Genomic DNA, 22909 nt, shown 5'->3' with positions numbered 1-22909 from the left:
AACTTCCAAATTTATTCTATGAGGCCAAAATTAGCCTGATAGCAAAACCAGGTAAAGACACTACAAAAAAAGAGAACGACAGGCCAGTATCTCTGATGAATGTAGATGTAAAACTCCTCACCAAAATACTAGCAAACCAACCCCAACAATACATTAAAATAAATCATTCACCACAATCAAGTGGGATTTATTCCTGATGGGTCAGTATTCTCAAGTCAATCAACATGATACATCATATCAATAAGAGGTAAGAGCCATATGATCATTTCAATAGATGGAGAACAAGCATTTGACAAAGTACAACATCCACTCATGATAAAAACCCTCAACAAAGTAGGGTTAGAGGGAACATACCTCAACATAATAAAGACCTTAAATGAAAACCCCAAGGTAACATTCTTAATGGTGAAAAGCTGAGAGCCTTTCCCCTAACGTCAGAAACAAGGCAAGGATGTTCACTCTCACCACTTTTATTCAACTTAATACTGGAAGTCCTAGCCACAGCAATAAGACACCAAAAAGAAAAACTTGCAGATGACATGATATTGTATATAGACAACCTGAGAGACTCCTCCAAAAAACTGCTAGAATTGATACACGAATTTGGTGAAGTCTCAGGATACAAAGTGAATCTACAGAAATGTGTTGTGTTTGTATATACTAATGATGGACCAGCAAAAAGAAATTAAGAAAACAATCCCATTTACAATTGCACTGAAAATAATAAGATACCTAGTAATAAACCTAACCAAAGAGGTAGAAGACCTGTACTCTGAATGCTTTAAAATGCTGATGAAGGAAATTGAAGCTCTCACAAAGAAAAGATATTCCATGCTCATGGATTGGAGGAACAAATGTTAAAATACCCCTGCTACCCAAAGAAATCTACACATTTAATGCAATCCCTAGCAAAAATACCAACAGCAGTTTTCACAGAGCTAGAACAAACAATCCCAAAATATGTATGGAACCACAAAAGAACCTTAAGAGCCAAAGTGACCTTGAAAAAAGCAAAGCTGGAGACATCACAGTTCTGGACTTCAAGTTATATTACAAAGCTCTAGTAATTAAGAGTATGGCACTGGCACAAAAATAGGTACATAGATCAATGAAAAAGAATAGAAAATCCAGAAATGAACTCAACATTATATGGTCATTTAATCTTTGACAAGGCAGGAAAGAATGTCTAATGGGAAAAAGATAGCCTCTTCAACAAACAATGTTGGAAAAACTGGCTAGCAAAATGCAAAAGAATGAAACTGGACCACTTTGTTAAAACATACACAATAAATTCAAAATACATTAAAGACCTAAGTGTGAGATCTTGAACCATAAAAATCTTATGAAAGAGTATAGGCAGTAATTACTCTGACATTGGCCATAGCAAGTATTTTTCTAGATAGATCCCCTAATGCAAGGGAAATGAGCAAAAATAAAATATTGGAACTACATCAAAATAAAAATTGCACAGAGAAGGATCAGTTGGCAAAACTAAAAGGCAACCTACAGAATGGGAGAGCATATTTGCAAATGACATACCTAATAAAGGGTTAGTATTCAAAATATACAAAGAACTTATACAACACCAAGAAACAAATAATCTAATTAGAAAATGGGCAGAAGACACAGATATTTTTCCAAAGAAGACATCCAGATGGCCAACAGACACTTGAAAAGATACCATCACTCATCACCAGGGAAATGCAACTCAGAATCACAATGAGATATCACCGCACACGTATCAGAATGGCTAAAATTAACAATACAACAACAAGTGTTGGTGAGGATGTGAAAAAAAGGAACCCTTGTGCATTGTTGGTGGGAATGCAAACTGGCACAGCAGCCACTGTAAAAAACAGTATGGAGGTTCCTCAAAAAGTTAAAAATTAAACTACCATATGATCACATTACTGGGTATCTACCCCCCAAAATATAAAAACACTAAATCTGAAGGGGTATGCGCACCTCTCTATAGCAGCATTACTTACAATAGCTAAGATATGGAAGCAGTCCCAAGTGTCCATAAATTGATGAACGGATAAAGAACGTGCACACACACACACACACACACAGACACATCACACACACACAGGGATATTATTCAGCCATGAAAAGAATCTTGCCATTTGGAACCACATTGATGGAGCTAGAGAGTATAATACTAATAGAAATAAGTCAGAGAAAGACAAATACCATAGGATTTCACTCACGTGTAATTTAAGAAACAAAACAGATGAATCAGGAAAAAGACAGGGAAACAAGCCATAAGAGACTCTTACGATAGAGAACAAACTGATGATTACCAGAGGGAGGAGGTGGGGGATGGCCAAAATAGATGATGCAGATTAAGGAGTCTGCTTGTTGTGATGAGTTCAAGTGATTAAATTAAAATTTATGTATATACATATATATACATATATATATATGATATATATATTTTATACATATATATAAAAAAAGGGTACAGGAACCAAGTGGAAGGAGCGCCCAATTATGCAAGCTAGGACAATTTAAGAAATAAATGATAGTGTTGGATTATAACCCAGTGAATAAGTTGAATATTTGTGAGTCCATACTGATAAAGTAATAGTCAAATAAAAGAATAAGTGGGTGAGTAGGGACAGCTTTTTCCTTTCAGAAGAATTCATATTAATAAATGTATGAAGGTTGAATGAAATATAAAATCACCATTAGGCAAAAATCACAGTAATAATTGTTACAGACAAGATCTACCAATGATTGCCAAAATCAATGAGTGTACATTTCAGAAGAAACAAGATGTTTATATATTCTCAGAGTATTTCTACCAAGATACTTTGTTAATCACAAATGGAAAAACAGTTTACAGTCGAGAAAACTTGACACACTACCTAAGTGATAAAAGCTTGCAACACCAGTAATAAGTCATCAATATCCTGTGCCTCCCTGATAGTGATGCACTGAGAAGACCCAAAGCATCACCTTTGTGATTTTCTTGCCAGAGCTTCATAAGCTCAGTCTAATCATGAGAAAACATCAGACAAACCAAGTTTGGGGAAATTCTATTAAATAACTGTCTCTAGTACTCATCAAAAATGTCAAGGTCATGAAAGACAAAGACTGAGGAGCTGTCACAGATATGAGAGGAGACCAGCGAGATAAAATGATTAAATGCAATGTAGTTTTTTGGATTGGATCCTGCAATAGAAATAGGATATTGGAAGAAAAACTGGTGAAATTTGAATAAGGTCTACGGTTTAATTAATAGTATTATACCTAATGTTAACTTCCTGGTTTTGAAACTATGGTTATGTAAGTTAACATTAGAGAAGCCTGTTAAATGGTTTATGTCTATTCTCTTGCTGTCTTTGCACCTTTTCTTTAAGTGTAAAATTATTTCAGATAAAAAGTGTTTTGAGCTTCTTATGTATTATAAAGTATATTTAATGATACATAACAATGTTACATGTTCTCATCTCACCCATTTTAGGCACAGATGGTAGAAAAATAATACACACTCTTCTGAACTTTTCCTTTTTCACTTAACACTTCATATTTGAGATTGCTCCATATTGATACATAAAAGAGTTTTCCTCACTCTTGCAGAAATATAGTGTTCCATTGCAAGGATGTCCTATAATTTAATTAGGCTCTTATTAATTTTTTTTAAGATTTTATTTATTTGAGAGGGAGAGAGAGATAGAATACAAGCAGGGGGAAAGGCAGGGGGAGAAGCAGATTCCCCACTGAGCATGGAGCCCAACATGGGGCTCAATCCCAGGACACCAGGATCATGACCAGAGCTGAAGGCAGATCTAACTGACTGAGCCACCCAGTGCCCTAGAATGGAAGATTTTGGTTGAAAAGTAAAATTTTGTTAGAAAACATAGAAGCATCTGCTTTTAGAAAGAAGAAATTAAATACATTTTTGTACATGTAAGGCACTGATGTGTGCTCTCATGCATTAAAATATAATTATGCTGCCACTAAGTGAGGCCGAAATGTTGATAGGATCTGTATTTCTAATTTATCATTTTCTTCCTGTCTTTCATTCAAGACCACTTTATCTCATTAACTCAATGTGCCTGGAAAGACTCTGATGCTAAGCATATGCAAAGCGATATAGGTGATTCAAATATTTGAACAACACTGTGGATCCCACTTTTGGTGGTAGTTTGATGGTCCATGGCAGTCCTTTAAAGCCTCCGCTATTTCTTAATTTCTGTGTAGCTTTTGCAGTAATACCCAACTGGACACATCATTGATAGTTACTAACTACATTTTAAAATCATCACTCGATCTTCTTCATCCCCCTCCTCTTCATCCAGGAATGCGTTTGGCTCTGGCTGATGCTGGCGACACTGTTGAAGATGCAAACTTTGTGGAAGCCATGGCAGATGCAGGTATTCTCCGTCTGTACACCTGGGTGGAGTGGGTGAAAGAAATGGTTGCCAACTGGGACAGCCTAAGAAGTGGGCCTGCCAGCACCTTCAATGATAGAGTTTTTGCCAGGTAATCTGTGGACTCCAGCCCTTGCTACTTTACAGTTGCTCAGTCCTTGTGCATTTTTAAGTTTTTTTTTTTTTTCCCTCCTAAAATAAATTAGATGTCAATAATAGCTACTGTCCGTTGCAGGCTTACTTGTTCTGGGTACTCTGCTAAGCACTTTGCACCCATTATTTGATTTTAGCTTCACAGTTTATATGATAAAGATATTAATGTTCCATTTTATAGTTAAAGAAAAGTGAAGCTTAAAAAAATTAAATATTAAATGCCTCAAAGCTAGTAATTTGTTTTGGGGTTTACGAATTTGCTTCTTTCTCCAAAGCCGTTCTCATGACTATTTTACCATGCTGGCTTGTGTTAGAATAGGACAGAATGGCTAGATGAAAAGTAGATTAGAAGAAAAAGAGAAATATCAATTTTTTCCTTTTAAAAAACATTTATCATCATCTTTGTATCAGGAGCCATCTTAAGAACTGGTGTTACAAAGATGGATAGGACTTGATCCTTCACTATAGTTTAGCAGGAGAAGAAAACACTCATTACTGAACTCATTACAAGTATAGTTATAGGGATAGAGGGAGATGGCATGTGTGTTCTGGGTTTCTTGAAAAATAAACGATTCTTACAGGGAGATAAGGAAGCCATGGAAAGAGTGATATTTATTTGAGGTATAGTATTTGGAGGGCAGAGTAGCACATCAAACACGCTGGGGCCAAATTATGAAGGGCCTTTGGTGGCATGAACAAATTTTTTTAATATCCAACGTCATTTGTTTAAAATGCAGCAAGTAAATCTGACCACCTTTGTCAAGCTGTTTCCATGTCTTAGACTTCCTAATAAAGTTTCATCTAGAAATTTTTAGACAAGGACATCATCAACTGTGTTGTGGTTAACTGGTTTTGTGGTTGAGTGGTCTTCAGTGTTTCAGGCATTGATCTGATTTTACTGTTTACTAGTATATATGGCAGTTTTATATATCTTCATGTACTTGCATGTGAACTCAGTAATCTTTTTTTCCTCCTATTCTGTAGTGAGATGAATGCAGGAATTATAAAAACAGATCAAAATTATGAAAAGATGATGTTTAAAGAAGCCCTGAAAACAGGGTTTTTTGAGTTTCAGGTAGGCTATTCTTTTAGCTATAAAATTTGTTAGTGTGAATATGATGTATTTTGCTCTTTTTCCCTTCCTGCTATGACAAAATAACTCCTCTAAGATGGGGACTCCTCTAAAATCTTGCCAAGCAATTTTTAAATTCTTTAGTAAATTGTAGTTTTAAATAACTTTCTTTGATACTCTTTCTTTTGTGTTTGATATAAGTATTTCTGTCTCTAGTTGAGCTATGAGTTAGTAAAGGTTAAATCTAAAAATCAGCCACATTTTCTAGGAGAACATTTTTAAATTGATAAAATGTAAAGATAAAATAATTTGCTTAGTTTGAAAATAAGCATTTTCTGATGTTGCCCACAAGGTGTCAGTGTTTTCTCAAGTTTGGCAGTTCCAGGGCTTAAAGTGAAAATGTAGGTTTCCTCAATCAGTTTTGTAAAATATCACATTGGGATTTATGTAACTTGGTTTTCATAGATGTGGTTAAATAAGGATAAGTGCTGAACATAGCAATGTGTCCTATTTATAGCCTTTTTTGATACTTAATATCTTATAGGCTGTTCAGAGTATCATCAGCCCTTAACACAGAGTTTAAATTGTGCAACTTTCATGTGCTACAAAATGTCTCTCTGAAAAATTTTTCTTGAGAATCAGTACTATAAAACCATGATATCCTTTGACAAGGATTGGTATACATTTAATTGCAAGTTGTTAAAAATGTAGTAAAACTGGGGGGTGCCTGTTTGGCTCAGTTCTTTAGATTCTTGATCTGCAGATTGTGGGTTGGAGCTCCACATCCGGTATAGAGATTACTTAAAATAAAATGATGTAAAACCTTTATGAAAATTCCTTATGGAATTTTGAAAGACTAAAAGCTTAAAAATGCATTAACATTAAGGTACTGAATTTTTTTCTTTTCATTTTATTTTTAAAAAGTATGGGGAGAAAAATGGTAAATAATTTCAAATCTTACAGGCTGCGAAAGATAAATACCGTGAATTGGCCATAGAAGGTATGCACAGAGACCTTGTGTTCCGCTTTATTGAAGTTCAAACACTTCTCTTGGCTCCGTTCTGTCCACACCTGTGTGAACACATCTGGACACTCCTGGGAAAGGTACCTGTCTGTGGTTCAGATGTTGTGGGCAGTTTTGATTTGGCCTTATTAAGTAAGTACAGTAATAATGCTACTTAAGAGGAAAAGACTGAAAAAAATATTTCAAGAATAATGTTGGATTCATCATTTCATGAAGCTACCTTCTGTTTAGACAAATACATCGTGTGTGTGCCTTTATTTATATACACACAGTGAATGTATTTTAAAAACATGTGACTGCATTTTCTTTATCACCTAATTCTTTTTTTTTATCACCTAATTCTTGTTAGGAAATGTTAAAATACATTTAAGTATATTTTAAAACTACATTTAATTAGGATTCATGTGTAACTAATACTGTTTTTCCAACTGTTAAAAAGGTGAAAATATTGAGAAAGATATAAACGACTGTTAGAGCAGCTCATAAACAAAGATAGAAGTGTATATTTGCATAAATATTTTTGTTTTATATAAAATTTCTGGCATATGTAGGGCTGAATATTCAGGGTTATTATATTAGCATCCTTACTGTGAGGATAGATTCAATTATTTCTCCTAGGCCTGCAGATAAACAGATTGGCTGGTTTAATAATTTCTTTTCATCTTTATTAGCCAGGTTCTTTTGTATTTTTTAAAACATGAACAATGCAAAAAATGTACTCATGATACATATACTGAATAGGTATACTTTCAAGACTAAATGTATTAATAGGATAAAAACCAAGAGTGTGTATAATTTATGTAATAATGATTAAATTTAGGCAAATTAGCATTACATAATTTTCTTTGAAAGTGAACATATGTGTGTGGGTATTAATACGCTTGTACAAATGGATGCTAATTAAGAATGTAGAGTCAGACTTCACAGCTTGAATTCTAGGGAACATTAGATCAGGGACTGTGGAAGTGTGTTGTGGGTAGTCAGGTTTGAACTCTGAGCATGCAGTTACAGATGGTAGCCTTTGGGGTTTTTTTTTTTTTTTTTTAGATGGTAGCCTTTGTATGGAACTGTAATCAAGAACCATAAAATAGTTGTGTGGTTTAATCCCACTGAACTTTTTTTTTTTTCTTTCTTTCTTAAAGCCTGACTCCATTATGAATGCTTCATGGCCTCTGGCTGGTCCTGTGGATGAAGCCTTGATACGTTCCTCACAGTATCTCATGGAAGTAGCACATGACCTTAGATTGCGACTCAAGAACTATATGATGCCAGCTAAGGGGAAGGTGAAGGCTTTTTATTTTATTTTTTTTAAAAAAGGCTGTTCTTGTAAAGTTATTAGTCAAGTAACCTTTACTAGTAATGAAAATTAAGACTATTGTTCCAATGTGTCAGACTCTTTTTACTGCTAATTCAATTTTGTAGCATGTGTATGCTTCTTACTGTTAAAGGCAGTAGCAGTGTATACCAGGAGGGGGATCTTTCATTTTTGGTGTATACAAGAGTGATCAAATGTTTTCTCCCTTTCTTTTGCCCTGTAGAAGACTGACAAGCAACCACCTCAGAAACCTTCACATTGCACCATCTATGTGGCGAAGAACTATCCTTCTTGGCAACATACCACCCTGTCAGTGCTGCGTAATCACTTTGAGGTGATGCTCTCAGCAGACGTTCTCCCAGTGTTGTTGTGTGTGCCTGTGCCTGTTTTTAGGATGTTGGCAATGTCTGGGAGAAGGGAGACAGGCAGCTTTGTGTAATTACCCCAGGCACAGAGTGTTTTTTGTTAGCTGTGCTGGCTCTTAAATGGATACTGAGGGAAAAGTTGCCATCTTTTTTATCATTTCTGATGCTTTCATACAAAAATATAGTGGCTCTGGTCGTATGGAATTAAAAGGTGTGGGATTTTCTCAGATGTGGTTAAAATTATGAAGCAAAAGGACTGAGTTTGCCTTTTGGGTTTGTTAGGACTTGAACGCTGGAGTTCATGAAGCCTTAACCTCATTATGTTTAAAAAAAATTTGAAGTTTGCCTATTGAGTAATTTAAAACAAAATGTCTATTTGATAGTTATCCATAGAAACGGAGAGCTGGATGTTTTTGGCTACATCAGGTAAAGGGCTGTTAAATATGATTATTGTGTTTGAAGGAAACAATACTTCAACATAGTTCTAAGTTTTCCTGAAGGAAAAAGTACATCTACCTTTTTCTTTCACATTCAAAATATGGAAACAAAGTATATGTTGTGGAATTTTTGCTTAGGTTATTAAGAAGAATTACTGGTAGACACAAATTGTTAGGGTGCACTTAAAGAAGAGAGAGAGACAAAACGGTGATTATGGGCAAAGCATAAAGTGATAACTGAAGGGAAAATCCTTAGCTTTGAGTTTTGAGAACTTAACTGAGATTTTATTTGAGAAATTTTCGTAGTTACTTAAAAAATACTCAGAAAAACATTTACATTTGGAAATTTGATGGAAAGAGAAGAGCAAGTGATTTTGTATTCTTTGTGAGCCTATCTTTATGGAGAGCTACTTCCTCATTTGATTGTATATAATAGAAATAGAACATATTCTATAGAATTGCTTGCAGATTTTGATGAATGGCAAGTAAAAAAGTAAAAGCCACTTTGGTAGGTAGAAAAATGATATTGTGCTTTAGTGGGTTGCATATTCATAACAGCATTTCTTTTTTTTGTCTTTTTTTATTTTTATTATTATTATTTTTAATAAATTTATTTTTTATTGGTCTTCAATTTACCAACATACAGAATAACACCCAGTGCTCATCCTGTCAAGTGCCCCCCCCCCCCCCAGGGCCGGTCACCCATTCACCCCCACCCCCCGTTCCTCCCCTTCCACCACCCCTAGTTTGTTTCCCAGAGGTAGGAGTCTTTATGTTCTGTCTCCCTTTCTGATATTTCCCACACATTGCTTCTCCCTTCCCTTATATTCCCTTTCACTATTATTTATATTCCCCAAATGAATGAGAACATATAATGTTTGTCCTTCTCCGATTGACTTACTTCACTCAGCATAATACCCTCCAGTTCCATCCACATTGAAGCAAATGGTGGGTATTTGTCATTTCTAATGGCTGAGTAATATTCCATTGTATACATAAACCACATCTTCTTTATCCATTCATCTTTCGATGGACACTGAGGCTCCTTCCACAGTTTGGCTGTTGTGGACATTGCTGCTAGAAACATCGGGGTGCAGGTGTCCCCGCGTTTCACTGCATCTGTATCTTTGGGGTAAATCCCCAACAGTGCAATTGCTGGATCGTAGGGCAGGTCTATTTTTAACTCCTTGAGGAACCTCCACACAGTTTTCCAGAGTGGCTGCACCAGTTCACATTCCCACCAACAGTGTAAGAGGGTTCCCTTTTCTCCGCATCCTCTCCAACATTTGTGGTTTCCTGCCTTGTTAATTTTCCCCATTCTTACTGGTGTGAGGTGGTATCTCATTGTGGTTTTGAGTTGTATTTCCCTGATGGCAGGTGATGCAGAGCATTTTCTCATGTGCATGTTGGCCATGTCCATGTCTTCCTCTGTGAGATTTCTCTTCATGTCTTTTGCCCATTTCATGATTGGATTGTTTGTTTCTTTGGTGTTGAGTTTAATGAGTTCTTTATAGATCTTGGAAACTAGCCCTTTATCTGAAACGTCATTTGCAAATATCTTCTCCCATTCTGTAGGTTGTCTTTTAGTTTTGTTGATTGTATCCTTTGCTGTACAAAAGCTTCTTATCTTGATGAAGTCCCAATAGTTCATTTTTGCTTTTGATTCTTTTGCCTTCGTGGATATATCTTGCAAGAAGTTACTGTGGCTGAGTTCAAAAAGGGTGTTGCCTGTGTTCTCCTCTAGGATTTTGATGGAATCTTGTCTCACATTTAGATCTTTCATCCATTTTGAGTTTATCTTTGTGTATGGTGAAAGAGAGTGGTCCAGTTTCATTCTTCTGCATGTGGATGTCCAATTTTCCCAGCACCATTTATTGAAGAGACTGTCTTTCTTCCAGTGGATAGTCTTTCCTCCTTTATCGAATATTAGTTGACCAAAAAGTTCAGGGTCCACTCTGGGTTTTCTATTCTGTTCCATTGATCTATGTGTCTGTTTTTGTGCCAGTACCACACTGTCTTGATGACCACAGCTTTGTAGTACAGCCTGAAATCTGGCATTGTGATGCCCCCAGATATGGTTTTCTTTTTTAAAATTCCCCTGGCTATTCGGGGTCTTTTCTGATTCCACACAAATCTTAAAATAATTTTTTCTAACTCTTTGAAGAAAGTCCATGGTATTTTGATAGGGATTGCATTACACATGTAAATTGCCCTGGGTAACATTGACATTCTCACAATATTAATTCTGCCAATCCATGAGCATGGAATATTTTTCCATCTCTTTGTGTCTTCCTCAGTTTCTTTCAGAAGTGCTCTATAGTTTTTAGGGTATAGATCCTTTACCTTTTTGGTTAGGTTTAATCCTAGGTGTCTTATGCTTTTGGGTGCAAATGTAAATGGGATTGACTCCTTAATTTCTCTTTCTTCAGTCTCATTGTTAGTGTATAGAAATGCCACTGATTTCTGGGCATTGATTTTGTTTTTTTTTTTTTTTTTTTTTTTTTTTTTTTTTTTATGATAGTCACAGAGAGAGAGAGAGAGGCAGAGACACAGGCTGAGGAAGAAGCAGGCTCCATGCACCGGGAGCCTGATGTGGGATTCGATCCCGGGTCTCCAGGATCGCGCCCTGGGCCAAAGGCAGGCGCCAAACCGTTGCGCCACCCAGGGATCCCTGGGCATTGATTTTGTATCCTTCCATGCTACTGAATTGCTGTATGAGTTCTAGCAATATTGGGGTGGAGACTTTTGGGTTTTCTATGTAGAGTATCATGTCATCGGCGAAGAGGGAGAGTTTGACTTCTTCTTTGCCAATTTGAATGCCTTTAATGTCTTTTTGTTGTCTGATTGCTGAGGCTAGGACTTCCAGTACTATGTTGAATAGCAGTGGTGAGAGTGGACATCCCTGTCTTGTTCCTGATCTTAGGGGAAAGGCTCCCAGTGCTTCCCCTTTGAGAATGATATTTGCTGTGGGCTTTTCGTAGATGGCTTTTAAGATGTCGAGGAAAGTTCCCTCTATCCCAACACTCTGAAGTGTTTTGGTCAGGAATGGATGCTGTATTTTGTCAAATGCTTTCTCTGCATCTAATGAGAGGATCATATGGTTCTTGGTTTTTCTCTTGCTGATATGATGAATCACATTGATTGTTTTACGAGTGTTGAACCAGCCTTGTGTCCCGGGGAGAAATCCTACTTGGTCATGGTGAATAATTTTCTTAATGTACTGTTGGATCCTATTGGCTAGTATCTTGTTGAGAATTTTTGCATCCATGTTCATCAGGGATATTGGTCTGTAATTATCCTTTTTGGTGGGGTCTTTGTCTGGTTTTGGAATAAGGTGATGCTGGCCTCATAGAACGAATTTGGAAGTCTCCATCTCTTTCTATCTTTCCAAACAGCTTTAGTAGAATAGGTATGATTTCTTCTTTAAATGTTTGATAGAATTCCCCTGGGAAGCCATCTGGCCCTGGACTTTTGTGTCTTGGGAGGTTTTTGATGACTGCTTCAATTTCCTTCCTGGTTATTGGCCTGTTCAGGTTTTCTGTTTCTTCCTGTTCCAGTTTTGGTAGTTTGTGCCTTTCCAGGAATGCATCCATTTCTTCTAGATTGCCTAGTTTATTGGCGTAGAGCTGTTCATAATATGTTTTTAAAATCGTTTGTATTTCTTTGGTGTTGGTAGTGATCTCTCCTTTCTCATTCATGATTTTATTAATTTGAGTCTTCTCTCTCTTCTTTTTAATAAGGCTGGCTAATGGTTTATCTATCTTATTAATTCTTTCAAAGAACCAACTCCTGGTTCTGTTGATCTGTTCCACAGTTCTTCTGGTCTTGATTTCATTGAGTTCTGCTCGAATCTTTATTAACTCTCTTCTTCTCCTGGGTGTAGGATCTATTTGCTGTTTTTTCTCTAGCTCCTTTATGTGTAAGGTTAGCTTTTGTATTTGAGTTCTTTCCAGTTTTTGAATGGATGCTTGTATTGCGATGTATTTCCCCCTCAGGACTGCTTTTGCTGCATCCCAAAGATTTTGAACGGTTGTATCTTCATTCTCATTAGTTTCCATGAATCTTTTTAATTCTTCCTTAATTTCCTGGTTGACCCTTTCATCTTTTAGCAGGATGGTCCTTAACCTCCACGTGTTTGAGGTCCTTCCAAACTTCTTGTTGTGATTTAGTTCTAATTTCAAGGCATTATGGTCTGAGAATATGTAGGGGACGATCCCAATCTTTTGGTATTGATTCAGACCCGATTTGTGACCCAGTTAGTGGTCTATTCTGGAGAAAGTTCCATGTGCACTTGAGAAGAATGTGTATTCAGTTGAGTGTGGATGTAAAGTTCTGTAGATATCTGTGAAATCCATCTGGTCCAGTGTATCATTTAAAGCTCTCGTTTCTTTGGAGATGTTGTGCTTAGAAGACCTATCGAGTATAGAAAGAGCTAGATTGAAGTCACCAAGTATAAGTGTATTATTATCTAAGTATTTCTTCACTTTGCTTATTAATTGGTTTAAATATTTGGCAGCTCCCACATTCGGGGCATATATATTGAGGATTGTTAAGTCCTCTTGTTGGATAGATCCTTTAAGTATGATACAGTGTCCCTCTTCATCTCTCACTACAGTCTTTGGGGGTAAAGTTTAGTTTATCTGATATAAGGATGGCTACCCCTGCTTTCTTTTGAAGACCATTTGAATGGTAAATGGTTCTCCAACCTTTTATTTTCAGGCTGGAGGTGTCCTTCTGTCTAAAATGAGTCTCTTGTAGACAGCAAATTGATGGGTCCTGCTTTTTTATCCAGTCTGAAACCCTGCGCCTTTTGATGGGGTCATTAAGCCCGTTCACATTCAGAGTTACTATTGAGAGGTATGAGTTTAGTGTCACCATGATATCTATTCAGTCCTTGTTTTTGTGGATTGTTCCACTGAACTTCTTCTTAAAGGGGAATTTTAAGAGTCCCCCTTAAAATTTCTTGCAGAGCTGGTTTGGAGGTCACATATTCTTTCAGTTCCTGCCTGTCTTGGAAGCTCTTTATATCTCTTTCCATTTTGAATGAGAGCGTTGCTGGATAAAGTATTCTTGGTTGCATGTTCTTCTCATTTAGGACCCTGAATATATCCTGCCAGCCCTTTCTGGCCTGCCAGGTCTCTGTGGAGAGGTCTGCTGTTACCCTAATACTCCTCCCCATAAAAGTCAGGGATTTCTTGTCTCTTGCTGCTTTAAGGATCTTCTCTTTATCTTTGGAATTTGCAAGCTTAACTATTAAATGTCGAGGTGTTGAACGGTTTTTATTGATTTTAGGGGGGGAATCTCTCTCTTTCCTGGATCTGAATGCCTGTTTCCCTTCCCAGATTAGGAAAGTTTTCAGCTATGATTTGTTCAAATACATATTCTGGCCCTCTGGCCCTTTTGGCGCCCTCGGGAACCTCAATTAAACGTAGGTTTTTCTTCCTCAGGCTGTTGTTTATTTCCTTTAATCTATCTTCATGGTCTTTTAATTGTTTGTCTCTTTTTTCCTCAGTTCCCCTCTTTGCCATCAACTTGCACAGCCCCCTCCCCGCAGAGCCACGGCCCGAGCCCCTCCGAGCTGCTCCTGGGTCCCGCCGCCGTTCGCGCGCTGCAGCCCTTAGGGAGCTCGGCGCACTCTCCCCGGGGCGCAGGTGTCTGTTAGTGTCCCAGGGAGCCTGAGGGCATCCCCGCCCTCCTGGGTCTTGCTCTAACTCCCTGCGGGCGCCTTTCCGCCTGGGAAGATTGGTGAAGCTCCTGCTTCTCCGGGAGGGGGCTCTCCTGTCCTGGGGTCACTGGCCCTGGCCTTAGCCCGGCTCCTCGTGGGGCCCCTCCCCCTTGGAGGCCTTTTGTTTCCCCGTCTTCCTACCTTGATAGAAGTGCGAACTCTTCTCACTGTAGCATTCCAGCTGTTCTCTCTTTAAATCTCAGGCCAAATTCATAGGTTTTCAGGATAATTTGAAGGTTAGCTAGGTAATTTGGTGGGGACAGGTGATTTGGAGACCCTACTCTTCTGCCATCTTGATCCTCCTCCCCATAACAGCATTTTCAAGGAAGCAGTCGAGGAACCAAATATAAATTGTAATGTCCCAGATATTTAAAAATGCATCTTTTATTAAAAATTGCTATTCTTTTAGAAGTTATAGTTTATTTAGTAATTACTGACTAGATATATGGTTTCAAAATGATATCATCTTTTTGCACTATTTGGAATGATCAGCTTTCTTTTAAATTTTTGTTTTCATCCAAAAGGACTAAAAGAATGTTAGTTTATGATCACGGAAGATATTCTTACATTGTATGTGGCACCTTTTTGGTGATCTAATGGAAAGGAGTGTTTCCTACTCTTTTTTCTCTTTCATATATATTTCAAAGCAGCACATTGATAAGTGGAGAAAATATTTTTTCCCTGTACTTTAGTAAAGGTTAGAATTGAAAGTATACACATGATCAGAAGTCTTACTATACATTACTTTTCATTTAGATTCATTCCCAACCTTGGCTTTGATACCATGCTTTTACAATAAGGAGAAAATAACTCACCCAAAATTCTGAAAAGGCCACTTGTTTCATTTTTCACTCTGTAGAAGGGGACAGTTGTGTTTACAGAAATGAATTTAAAATCAGGCAGCACTTTTGGGACTCTGCATATTAATGATACATGATATAGGTATTTATTTGTGTTTAGATAGAAGTGATACTATTTTTAACAAGTGGATAGCTAGAGATGATTTTTTTTTTCACATTTATGGTAACAGTTTATAAGGAACAGTGTTCAAAAGCAGACATTATATAAATCTTGTATAATAGTTTTGCAGTTTTCAGATGACTAGTGAAGTGTTTTTATAAGTTTGAAGACAAACAAGATCTCTATAATACTCTTTTGTTTTCTCACCTGGTAAGATCTAATGTTACAATCCTGGAGTTCTTAGTGTAAGGAAAAATTAAATATTCGACAGGACGAACCTCTTTTCTCCTTTACCCTAAAAATCATGTTATCTTTTAACTTAAGAGGGAATAGGGGACTCCCTCTAAGTCACCTTTCACATCCCCAGGACGTGTGGGGCTGCTCACTTTTCTCCTGTTTTCTAGCAGACTGGTAGAGGCCACTATTCTGTGTCTGGCCAACTTCCTATGGGCACTCTACTATTTTGCGTTGTCTTTAAAATATTTTTCTCCACATTCTTCCTCAATGTTTTTTTAGGCCAACAGTGGAAAATTGCCTGATAACAAAGTCATTGCTAGTGAACTGGGCAATCTGCCAGAATTGAAAAAATATATGAAGAAAGTGATGCCGTTTGTTGCCATGATTAAGGTAAGCTGTGGACCTCGTGCAGCTGTGACTGTGAGTAATGGTTAGATAAGTGGAAGGAAGGGGAAAACTTTGCGTATAGTCTCTCCCAGGAAATCTGCTAAAATAGTTCTTCTCAATCAGTGATTGTGAGAAATGAGCGATCATTTTTGGGATTTATCTGTAAAATTGCTGAGTATTTGGAAATATGCATTATGGAAGAAAAATTGGTTTACAATTGCTCACTAAATGATTCTGTTCATGTTCTACCTTCTTTTCTATTTGGCAGGGAGGCCTATTCTTTTGGCTTACAGTATAGTGTTTTTATTAGATCCTGTTACTGGAACCAAGATATTATATTTGTATAGGTTTGCCTTAACAGGATAGACATTGTTTATAGTGGTTAGACTAGAGTTTCTCAACAATGGTTCTATTGATACTGTGGGCTGATAGTTCTCTCTTGTGGGAGGCAATCCTATGCATTATAGGATCTTTAGCAGTATCTTTGTCTTCTACCAGTTAGGTGCCTGTAGAATATCCTCTTCACCCTCTCCAGTTGTGACAATCAGAAATTCTCTGGTCATTGCTAAATGTGTCTTGGGGGCATAATCTGTTGCTACCTCCCACCTCTGTCATTTGAGAAACATTGCAGTAGGCTTAGCTTTCTTCATAGAAATAACAGATTTTTTGTATTTCTTACAGAGAAACGGAAAGAAGGTTGTATGTTGCTTAAGAGCTCAGGCTTTGGGGTCAGACAGATCTTGGTTCAAATTCTTTTTGTCTGCCAGTTCTTAGTTTTGAGACCTTAGACAAGTCCCTTAAATTCTCTGGGTCACATGGTTTTTTCATCTATTAAGTGAGGAAGTTAATAGAACCTATATTTTAGGAGTGTTGTAAGGAGTAAATGAAATAATATACTTAACACACTTTAATGCTTTCTGTCAAAAAGTAGACTCGGTAAATGTTTTTTTAAAAATGTAAATTAGTGTCTTTCAGGCTGCTAGGAATGTAGTGGTTATTCTTGGAGTTTAGATTAATTCTTGAATCTTCTAGGCTACACATGCCTACCTGAAGACAACTAAGACTTTTAGTTTGTCCTATATTGGAGTAGATTGTATTCTTAGAAAAGCCTTTTTGTTCTAGACCAGAATCAACTCTCAGAGCCTTACGGTCTTTCACGTTTCAGAAATAATTTAGAATCTTGGATTGACCTTCACCAATCAAGTTATATCTGCTGATATGCTTGTAATTCATTGATTCCCTACTTTGGCTATTGCCATTGGTCAGAATGCCAGATCCATTGTCAATATCTGGATCTAACCAAATATTTCATCGTTGATTGCAAAGTTTGATGATGTACTTTACAGAATCCAGTGAAACTGATTTGAAAACTTCTGTAGTTAGTTGAATCTTACTAGATTCAAGAGTTGGCTTTTTAGAAAAACAGTATTAGGCTTTTTTAGTAGTAATAAATTTTCTTCAGTAATATTAGGGATGTGCCATGCATATTAGTGGTTTGAAACTTCGCAAAGTTGTTTTGTAAACCTGAGAATAAGAAAATAGCTTCTAGCGCTTTTTCATAGGAAAAGAAACAACTTGGACAGAAAATAAGAATAGTGTATATTAGGAATCATGTCAGGTCACTTTCATGTCAGGATAGCATGTTCTAGGCAGTTAGCTATACTTGTTTATATGAATTTGGATCTCGATCATATTTTATGTGGCAAATATTTTGTTTCATTTTCAAGAAAATTAAGAAATTGTTTTTATATGCCACAGGATTATCTCAGTACCCATATGACTTAATTTTTTTTTTAATTTGTAGAAATTGTTTGTTTATTATTAATTCACCATTCTCTGAACTAGCTTTAAAGATGTGTTATCTTAGAAAATTAATTTTTTTTTCTTTTTGGTTACCTGCAGGGATATTTCTGCACATTTGTTTGATTCCTTGTCAAAGTGAATTCTTTGGGTTTGCATATTAGTTCATTCTAAATAAACAATGATAAAATCATATTTCTTTTATAAATGAAAACCCTGTCCTTCCAGTCTTTTCAGTGTTGCCTTAATCTTATCATACTTCAAGTGATAATTATTCTGAACTAATAATTTCATTAACAAGCAAACATAGATAAGGGAAACCATGAGTCCAGGGCCTTTCCTTTAGCTGTTCAAATTTGAAGATTTTATCAGTTGAGGGAAGAGTGATTGCTTTGGAGGAAATGTATTCTTTTTAATGTATCCTTAATGTGATTTTTGTTTTTCAAAACTATTTTGGCTTTTAGGAAAATCTGGAGAAGATGGGACCTCGTGTTTTGGATTTACAGCTAGAATTTGATGAACAGGCGGTGCTGATGGAGAATTTAGTCTACCTGACCAATTCCCTTGAGGTAAGACAGGCCAATGAGTTAACTATAGTAAACATAATCCAGTTGTTTTATGATAAACCTTTTTGTAAACATCTCTGTCTTTAGTACCTTTACCAAATATAACTGTCAAAAATATTTTTGGAGGGAAAGAGAATGGTCGGTATAGAAGTTGCAGGAAGAAAAAAATAATGTGATCTTACTCAGTGTATCAGTTATTTTATACATAAAATACTACCTGTATCTGCCTGGATTCCCCCCCCCCCCAAATTCTCTTTAAAAACAAAATGAGAGGAGATATTATATTCAGATACTTTAGAAATCTCTCATTTATGGAAGAATTGCTTCTTTTTTCCCTTCTTCCCATTTAAGCCTCAGATGTACAGGATCAACTTAATTGGATTCCTTTGTTCCCCAGGTGTTATCATAGGTCCCTGCCTGACCCTGTTTTGTGTTGTTTCAAAGTTAATAATGTAATGAACACCCGTGAATGTATTACTAAACTCAAGAACTAAAACGTTACCAATAGCTTTCACTTATCTGGGGAGTTTTTCCCCATTCTATTTTTCTACCTCAATCACTTCATATATAGATCCTAAAAATGCTGTCTCTCAGATAACTTAGGCAGAAGGAAAGATAATTTGCTCTAGGAAACTGTGTTAGATGACTCAGAAAAGTGATTCTCATAATAATGAAGACACTTGACTTAAAAAAATGCAGGTTTAGATTTTGAATAAAATTGTTCCATGAAATACAGGAATGGAAGGAAGTTATTTCTAAATAAACATTTTATGTCCTATAATTATAAATGAGTTAAATAATTCAATTACTAAATATTGGTAGGTATTTATTTTGTGTATAATTTCTAAATGTTCATATATACTCATGGAGGTCAAAAAAAGTTTTTGAATTTTTTCACTGGGACAATGGGGACCCCTTATATTGAGGGTCATCTTATATTGAGGCATATACAGTATGCTACATTTTTGAGTTTTTCTGTTTATTTAAGTGAAAGTCTTTATAAAAAAAATCAAAATTGAGTGAAGTCTTATTCTCAAATGCTAAGTTTCTGAACTTTCTTCATTCAAGTGGAGGTCTTTTATGCTGCTTTTCAGTTTCTCTTATACAGCAGATAGATGCCAGATTTCATTACAGAAAGTGGTAAACGTGACTATGTAAATAATAATACTATGAGACATTTAAGATGAGTGGGAAATAATTGACTGTACATTTCATTTAATTTTATGTGGAAAATAATAAAATCACGCAGACCATTTTCTTAAGACTTTTAATTAATGATTTTTTTAAATGGGCATTTAAATTATTTAGTCTTTTGCTCTTCAAACAATGTTGTGTGGGAGCATTTGATCCTGAATTTCATAGTGCTCTCTCAGTCCTGTCCTGTGCTTGGCTGGCTTTTTGAGGAACTCACAGACCATTTTGTGTTAAGTGGAGAACCTAGCTTTGCTCTTTGGGGAAATGAGGAAATGAGGTGATGGTTAATTTTAATCATATTAAGTGATACTGATGACTTTCATTTTCCCTCCTTCTCTTTAGCTAGAACACATAGAAGTCAAGTTTGCCTCCGAAGCAGAAGATAAAGTCAGGGAAGACTGCTGTCCTGGGAAACCACTTAATGTTTTCAGGACAGAAGTAAGTTGAAAAGATCTCACGGAATCATTGCATTTTAGAGCTAGAAGAGACCTTAGATATTACATCCACACCCATCATTTAAAGATGGAAGGAAGTGAGGTGCAGAGACGTGAAGTGATTGTTTTGGTGTAGGCTACATAGTTTGTTAGAAATGAAGCTGAGGGATCCCTGGGTGGCGCAGCGGTTTGGCGCCTGCCTTTGGCCCAGGGCGCGATCCTGGAGACCCGGGATCGAATCCCACGTCGGGCTCCCGGTGCATGGAGCCTGCTTTTCCCTCTGCCTGTGTCTCTGCCTCTCTCTCTCTCTCTCTCTCTCTCTCTCTCTCTCTCTGTGACTATCATAAATTAAAAAAAAAAAAAAAAATGAAGCTGGGTTTGAACTCTTCTAATTCCCTGGTTGGTGCTATGTTCACTTTCCCTTGCTCTTGTGGGTGACATCGGATGTTAAAATAGAATTTTCAAAACCTAAAAAAAAAAAAAAAAATAAAAAAAAAAAAAAAAAAAAAAAAAAAAAAAAGAATTTTCAAAACCTGATTTTTTTTAACCTATTTTTTTCTTTTTTTAAAATTTTAATTCCAGTATAGTTAACATACTGGAATTGTGTTGTGTGAGTTTCAGGTATATAATATGGTGATTCAGCAATGCTATACATTAGTCAGGGCTCATCATGATAAATGTACTTAGTCACTGTCACCTCTTTCCTCCAACCCTCAACCACCTCCTATGATAACCATCAGTTTGTTCTCTATAGCTAAGAGTCTGTTTTTTGGTTTGTCTCTTTTCTGCTTTGTTTTGTTTCTTAAATATTCCACACATGAGTGAAATCCTATTGTATTTATCTTTCTCTGACTGATTTATTTCCCTTAGCATTGTACTCTAGATCCATCCATGTTGCAAATTGCAAGATTTTATTCTTTTTTATGGCTGCGTAATATTCAAGTGTGTGTGTGTGTGTGTGTGTGTGTGTGTGTGTGTCCACACCATGTTGTCTTTATTCATTCATCAGTTGATGGACATTTGGGCTATTTCCATAATTTGGCTATTGTAAATAATGCTGAATAAATGTAGGGGTACATATATCTTTTTGAATAACTGTTTTTGTATTCTTTGCATAAATACCCAGTAGAGGAATTACTGGATCATATGGTAGTTCAACTTTTAACTTTTTGAGGAACCTCCATACTGCTTGCTTGCTTGCTTGCTTTTTTAAGATTTTATTTATTAATGAGAGACATATTGAGAGAGAGAGAGAGAGAGAGAGAGAGGCAGAGACACAGGCAGAGGGAGAAGCAGGCTCCATGCAGGGAGCCTGATGTGGGACTTGATCCCGGGACTCCAGGATCACAGCCTGGGCCAAAGGCAGGCACTAAACTGTTGAGCCACCCAGGGATCCCCCTCCATACTGTTTTCTAAAGTGGAGGCAACAGTTTGCATTCTCACCAACAGTGCACAATGGTTCCTTTTTCTCCACATACTCACCAACACCTATTGTTCCTTGTGTTGTTGATTTTAGCCATTCTGACAGGTGTGAGATGGTATCTCATTGTCGTTTTTTGTTTTTTGTTTTTCGTTGTTTTTCATTGTCGTTTTGATTTGATGAGTGATGTTGAGCATCTTTTCATGTGTCTTTTTTTTTTTTAAGATTTTATTTATTTATTCATGAGAAACACAGAGACAGAGAGGCAGAGAGGCAGAGACACAGGCAGAGGGAAAAGCAGGCCCCATGTGGGGAGCCTGACGTGGGACTTGATCCTGGTTCTCCAGGATCACGCCCTGGGCTGAAGGTGGCGCTAAACTGCTGAGCCACTGAGGCTACCATCTTTTCATGTGTCTATTTGCCATCTGGATGTCTTCTTTGGAAAAATGTTCATGTCTTTTGCCTATTTTCAATTGGATTATTTGTATTTTTAATTGTGGTTATTATTGGTGTCGAGTTGTATCAGTTCTTTATGTATTTTAGGTACTAACCCTTTAGCCGATATGTCATTTGCAAATATCTTCTCCCATTTTGTAGGCTGCCTTTTAGTTTGGCTGATTGTTTCCTTCTCTGTGCAGAAGCTTTTTATTTTGATGTAGTCTCAATAGTTTATTTTTGCTTTTGTTTCCCTTGCCTCAGGAGACATATCTAGAAAAATATTGTTACAGCTGATGTCAGAGAAATTACTGCCTCTGCCCTCTTCAAGGATTTTTATGGTTTCAGGTCTCACGTTTAGGTCTTTAATCCATTTTGAGTTTATTTTTGTGTCAAAACCTGACTTTTATTAAAAAATAGAATGGAGGGACACCTGAGTGGCTCAGTTGTTGAGCATCTGCCTTCGGTGTAGGTTGTGATCCCAGGGTCCTGGGATTGAGTTCCGCATCATGCTTAAAGTGAAGAGGAGCTTTCATACTTCAGATGAGTCTTGGTTTGATATTGTTATTCAAGACTTTTTGGCTTTTGGCATAAACCAGATTGATGAATCATCTTACTTTATACTAGAACTGCTTTTTCCCCCTTATTTTTTGGCCAGTATTGGTGAAGATAAGCAGATTTTGGAGTTTTGGGAGATTCTGTTTATTTAATCTCAAAGAATCCATTGCCCAGTGGAGTGCAATTGTGTCTATAAAGTGCCCTGTTTTTCTTGAGAAGCAGAAGACTAATAAGTATCCCGTTACTTTTACCATGTTTAATTGAAAATGTAACAAAGAGGAAAAGCCTATTTTTTTTGAAAGAATAAGATAATCACAATCATGAATACTCCCTGAATTTATCATTGTGTTATGCATACTCTCATTACATTAAAATATGGTAGCTTTTTAAAGTGCAGTCCTTGGGCCCATGGATAGGTACATAAAATAGAGTTCCCCATATAGATTTT

The 22909-nt window shown here is 36.7% G+C and overlaps 1 protein-coding gene across 1 annotated transcript in view; it reads left to right on the top strand.

The window, feature by feature from the left end:
• Positions 1-22909, top strand: part of LARS1 (leucyl-tRNA synthetase 1) — a 76111-nt gene that overhangs the window by 46161 nt on the left and 7041 nt on the right. The window contains exons 23-30 of the mRNA XM_041767396.1: positions 4308-4491; positions 5517-5607; positions 6568-6708; positions 7771-7911; positions 8167-8277; positions 15947-16057; positions 18319-18423; positions 19957-20052. Of these exons, the coding sequence (XP_041623330.1) occupies positions 4308-4491; positions 5517-5607; positions 6568-6708; positions 7771-7911; positions 8167-8277; positions 15947-16057; positions 18319-18423; positions 19957-20052 (980 nt within the window). The remainder of the gene's footprint in view (positions 1-4307; positions 4492-5516; positions 5608-6567; positions 6709-7770; positions 7912-8166; positions 8278-15946; positions 16058-18318; positions 18424-19956; positions 20053-22909) is intronic.

The sequence above is a fragment of the Vulpes lagopus genome, chromosome 8 (genome assembly GCF_018345385.1).
Source record: "Vulpes lagopus strain Blue_001 chromosome 8, ASM1834538v1, whole genome shotgun sequence".
In the NCBI taxonomy this organism is placed as follows: Eukaryota; Metazoa; Chordata; class Mammalia; order Carnivora; family Canidae; genus Vulpes; species Vulpes lagopus.
This window is presented reverse-complemented; position numbering and strand designations above follow the sequence as displayed.